The sequence below is a fragment of the Solanum tuberosum genome, unplaced genomic scaffold, assembly GCF_000226075.1.
Source record: "Solanum tuberosum cultivar DM 1-3 516 R44 unplaced genomic scaffold, SolTub_3.0 scf00234, whole genome shotgun sequence".
Lineage (NCBI taxonomy): Eukaryota > Viridiplantae > Streptophyta > Magnoliopsida > Solanales > Solanaceae > Solanum > Solanum tuberosum.
In genome coordinates, this window is record NW_006239168.1 from 498,094 (window position 1) to 503,465 (window position 5,372).

The window sequence follows — 5,372 nt, forward strand, 5'->3', positions numbered from 1 at the left end:
CGAAATAAAGATTTACATATTTAGGAAATTACATAAAAAAAATAAAATTATCATGCATAAGGGTTAACAATACAAAATATCTAGAAAGTATTTGAAAAAAACATTGGTAAAAAGTTATATTTTTGATTGTCTGAATAGTAACTAAGACACTTATATTGAAACGGAGATCAGAGTATTATTTTGTGTCTGTATTTCTTAGCTAATAAGGCATATTAATTATACGATGTAGAAAGGGTTAGATAAGATTTGATCGTGTAATTAAGTAAATTTTGCCATCCATTAAACTTTTGATCTAATATTAATCCCGTTCTTAGGAAAAGTTTTCGTTTTTTTCTATTGACACTAACAAATCCCCTAATATGTGCATTGTCTTAAAATATACGGCTAATAAAACATTTATGGATAAATTTGAATATAAAATCTTAGGTATTTCATGTTAGAACGCCATCAATGACAAAGAGCAAATACGAGATGATCTGTTAATAACAAAGATATGAATTGACCAAAAGTGAGAGGCAGATTTATAAATGACAATTAGCATATATTTATTTGAGACAATTTATTAACGAAAAATGTATGAATGGACATGAAGTGTAACAAGGGCACACCATTCATTAATAGCAAGAGCAAATATTTAATTTGTTGTCTTTCAAATTTGGTTAAAACTAAAACCAAGATGACTAAGACCCTGGATCGACATATTTTATGCTTTGTTAAGTTAAAATAACTTTTAAGTAATTTCGTAATGTGTTTGAATAAAATAAAATAAAAAGTATTTACAAGAACTTGTTTTTAAGTCAAAGTAACAAAAAAAAGCCAAAAGTCAATACAAACCGTCTCTAATAGCCTTTTGGATTGACTTTTTTAAAGTGTTTTTAAACCAAAATAACCTTCAAGCATTTTAAGCACTTGTTTTATAAGTTAAAAACACAAAAATAAAAGTCAGAATTCCTAACTTATGTTTTGTGGCATATAAACCAAAAGCTATAAGCACGTCCAAACAGACTCTAACGCCCCATGAGGTTTTCCATGTAAGGCAATTTATGCGGAAGCTATGTTTAAAAATAACAAAGAAATTTGTTTCTCTAGTAACACAAGTGAAATATTTCCAGTATCTTACAACTACAGACTCTGTCTAAATGTATGCATACATCCATGATGTTAGTTTGATACATAATACTCTCTATTTTCATCTTTAAAATATCATTGTTTGAAATGCATTGCAGTGTATTACTATATCTTTAACTTGTTCATCTTTAGCAAACATAAAACTATTTTTATTAGCACTAATTGGCACAAGAAAATTGAAATATTACATTTTATTTGATATTGTATTACCTCTAGTACAAGAGCTCAGAATCCTTCAGGTTGAAACACTAAACTAGATAAGCACAACTAACAATAAAATAGACAAATACTAGTCCCAGTAATAATAGCTTCTTATTCTTACTTCACAACCACTTGGTGTCAAAACTTGCTTCTTTTTTTCCCCATACATAGACACCTTACATCTCGGGGACGCTTTTCGCCTTCATAGAGGTTATTTGAGAAACAGGTGGATCCATTGACAACATACTGGAGATGAAGTGCATTGTTGGCCTTGATTTTGGAGTTTCAAGCAAACATGAGCTTGCTAGCTTGATGATAAAACCAACTCTTTACGCTATCTTCAGGATATGGAAGGCGTTCATCTAGCAAATCGCTAAGCTGCACATGATCTCTAGACGATGAATTTGCTAGCACAGTAATATAATCCCCAAGATGCTTTCCTTTGATTACCCCCAATGCTAATACTCCAAAGCTATAGACGTCACACATTTCCGTCACCTTCATTGTATAGGCAAGCTCTGAAACAATAAAGTTCCAAATGAGATAGAAACAACATAGACTGTGCAGAAATAACTCATGAACTAAAAAAAGGATAAGAAGTTAGATCTTACCTGGTGCTACATAGCCATATGTGCCTGCAAGTGCAGTACAATTGGATGAGTCTGGCTTAAGAATCTTAGCTATGCCAAAATCTGAAACACGTGCTTCATACTCGGAATCAAGCAAAACATTACTGCTTGATATGTCTCGATGAACAATCGCGGGTGAGTAATCATGGTGCATGTAAGATAAAGCATAAGCAACACCTTTGATGGCATTCACCCTTGTAAGCCAATCCAATTTCTTGGACTCTACTTCACTGCTCAAAATACTAGACAAGCTACCCTTCTCCATGTACTCGTAAACCAAGAATGAGTGTTGTGCATTTGAACAGAAGGCATAGAGTTTCACAATGTTGCGATGCTTGATCCTTGTCAATGACCTTATCTCATTCATGAAGCTTTTGCGATGGGTAACCTCAAATGAAGAATGAAGTCTCTTCACAGCTACATTCTCAAGCGTTGGAAGCTTTACCTTGTAAACGCTTCCAGATCCTCCTTTTCCGATGCAAAACATTGCATCAAACTCCTTTGTGGCTTTTATGATATCCCAGTACAATGCATTTCCATTTAATGTGGATATGGAAATCAAACCATCAACATCATCACTGGAATCCCTTCTTTCAACGTCTCTAACTCTCCTTCTTTTATTACACATAAAGAGAACACCAATGAAAGCACAGAGTAGTACTAGTGCTCCCATAACAGGAAGTACAGTGATGAGGATGAGTTTAAGTCCCTTCGCCATTGAGTGCTTCTTCACAATAGAAGATGGCCTTTTGCAAGGTTGGAATCCAGTCACATTACCACAAAGACCTTTATTACCTTCTAATGAGGCATTCATGAAAGCTTTATTATTAGGGATTGGACCTTCCAACTCATTGTATGACAAGATAACATCCTGCAAACCGGTCAAACTTTCAAATTCTTCAGGAATGCGCCCAGAAAGGCTGTTGTGGGAAAGATTGAAGTTCGCCAAGTCCAGCAAACTAGCTAACTGAGCAGGTATTTCTCCATCAAGAAGATTATGGCTCAAATCAAGTACACTAAGATGAGTTATCCTCCCTATCTCCTTTGGAATTTTCTGCCCAAACTTGTTACAACTCAGGTTCAAGTGAAATAGGTGCTGGTAATCTCCTATAAACGTTGGGATCGACCCATTCAATTTATTGTTTGACAGATCTAGGGACTCTAACTTTGTCAGTGACCCAAGTTCTATAGGAATATTGCCAGAAATATTGTTGTTTTGTACAGAAAGCTTAACCAGAGAGGTCAATTTTCCTAATTCCCTAGGTATCTGTCCAACCAAATGATTGGATGAAAGATCAAGTCCTTGAAGCCCTTTGAGGTTTCCAATCTCTGGTGGTATGCTACCACTAATGTTATTTCTGGCTACCCGCAAATCAGTCAAACTCTTGCATTTCCCCCAGTTGCTGCTGAGTTCACCATGAAAATCATTTTCACTCAAATTAATGAAGTAAAGGTGTGGATGGATGCCAAAAGCTTCAGATAAATTCCCAGTAAAACTGTTGTTATCCAAGCGAACTCTTTTGAAACTCGAGCACTTGCTAAAGCTTCTTGGTATTGGCCCTGTCAGTTTGTTACTATTCACCGTGAAGTTCTCAAGTTTCCCACCTTGGCAAAGATGCTCAGGCAAATGGCCTGAAAACTGATTTTCATCCATTTGCATAATAACCAAGTTATCCAAATATGCAAGTTCTTTTGGAATAGAACCAGAAAGTTTGTTGGCACGGAGATACAGAAATTGCAAGTTTCTCAAATTGCCAAATGAACCAGGAATAGGACCGGTAAGTTGATTATTGGATAATTGCAGATCATTCAATTTTTTCAGTTTCCCCAACTCACTAGGAATGGGACCAGAAAGTTCGTTGGAATAAAGGTGCAAGAGTTTGAGCTCAGTTAAGTCACCTGTTGTTTTGGGAATTGGACCGGAGAGATTGTTTGTCTGGAAGCTTAAGTACTCAAGTGACTTCATTTTCCCTATTTCATCAGGAATAGGACCAGACAAGTTATTGTAGAAAGCATAGAACAATTTTGCATTGATCAAGTTACCTATTTCTGGAGGAATATGACCTGTTAATTGATTTCTACTAATATAAGCTTCAACAAGATTGACAAGTTTTCCTATTTCTGAAGGAATGGAGCCAGAAAGCTTATTATTATAAAGATACAAAAAAGACAAATTGTTCAAATTCCCCAATGAAGCAGGAATTGAACCACTAAGAAAGTTAGAACTCAAAGCTAGATCAGTAAGAGACCTTAGGCGACCTATTTCCCTCGGAATGGAACCATTTAATTGGTTGCCAAAGATGTGGAGGGTCTCAAGCTTTGTTAGTGAACTGATTTGTGGTGGGATTGTGCCCGAAATATGATTGACAGACAAGTCAAGGTAGACAAGATTAGCGAGCTTACCAATTTCAGGTGGGATGGTGCCAGAGAGCTGGTTCATACTAAGATCAACATATTCAAGAAAAGGGAGTGATGAAAATGGAAAATCATACAGTGTGCCAATGACACTAGCATTTGTAATATTCAACCTGTTAACCCGACCATTAACGCATACAACTCCATACCAGCCCCTGCATGCATCAGAACTCGTCGCTTCAATTCTGGAAGAATTCTTGGTACCAGCAGGACTACTTAGTGTCCATGAAGCCTGTAAGGAATTGTTCTGGTTTAGGAATGTTGCTTTCCATTTAAGAAGAGCAGTTGCTTCCTCAGTGGAAGCAAAAGTTATAACTATGAAAAGATATAAGAAGGGAAGGATACAAAATATTGTGGGAACCATCATCAAGGCTAAATGATTGATTGTTTTTGGTTTTGTGATGAAGTTGTGCAGGGTATAGTTGTATAAATATTGTAATGAATCACTATTATACCTTGTTTGAATGGTTGTTACCCATTGTATTGCATTTTATTGTTAGTTTGAATATCATTTTTGTTTTGGCTGTTATTTAAATTTTATTGTATCGTATTGTTTAAAGGATAAATTACTTACATACACAAGTTTAATTTCCTTATTCTCTATTTTTCCCTACCTTTTTAAAATATTACTTAAATCCCTTCTTTTTCTAAATTTTAAAAACTACCGGATATATAAAAGTCATCAGCCAAACACACATTCACCACTCCCTTATTGTGATCTCAAACCTAAAATCTTATGGGCAAAACTTTCTTATTTAATGTATCTAGTAGAAATACAACACTTATCATTTAAATTGAAAGGATCTTCATGATGTATCTTCTCAAAATTTTCGATAATTTTGAATCAAATTGAAAGGATCTTCAATGAACTAGGAGAATAATTTTGAAACTCAAAATTTTCAATAATTTTGAATCAAAACTAAAAGGATATTCAATGAACTAGGAGAATAATTTTGAATCTCAAAATTTTCGACAATCTTGAATCAAAATTGAAAGGAT

The 5,372-nt window shown here is 34.8% G+C and overlaps 1 protein-coding gene across 1 annotated transcript; it reads right to left on the reverse strand.

The window, feature by feature from the left end:
* Positions 1 to 1,614: 1,614 nt before the first annotated feature.
* Positions 1,615 to 4,818, reverse strand: LOC102580888 (probable LRR receptor-like serine/threonine-protein kinase At4g08850). The gene is made up of 2 exons (XM_015313375.1): positions 1,941 to 4,818; positions 1,615 to 1,847 (listed from the first exon to the last, which is right to left on the reverse strand). The coding sequence occupies exons 1-2, from the start codon at positions 4,738 to 4,740 to the stop codon at positions 1,615 to 1,617; spliced, it is 3,033 nt and encodes a 1,010-aa protein (XP_015168861.1). The 5' UTR covers positions 4,741 to 4,818.
* Positions 4,819 to 5,372: the final 554 nt, after the last annotated feature.

What these genes read in the sequence shown, in the direction of transcription:
- LOC102580888 (XM_015313375.1), bottom strand. Translation starts at nt 4,740, where the DNA reads ATGATGGTTCCCACAATATTTTGTATCCTTCCCTTCTTATATCTTTTC. An exon ending in ATATGGCTATGTAGCACCAG is followed by an intron (nt 1,848 to 1,940) that starts GTAAGATCTAAC and finishes TTATTGTTTCAG; the next exon opens with AGCTTGCCTATACAATGAAG.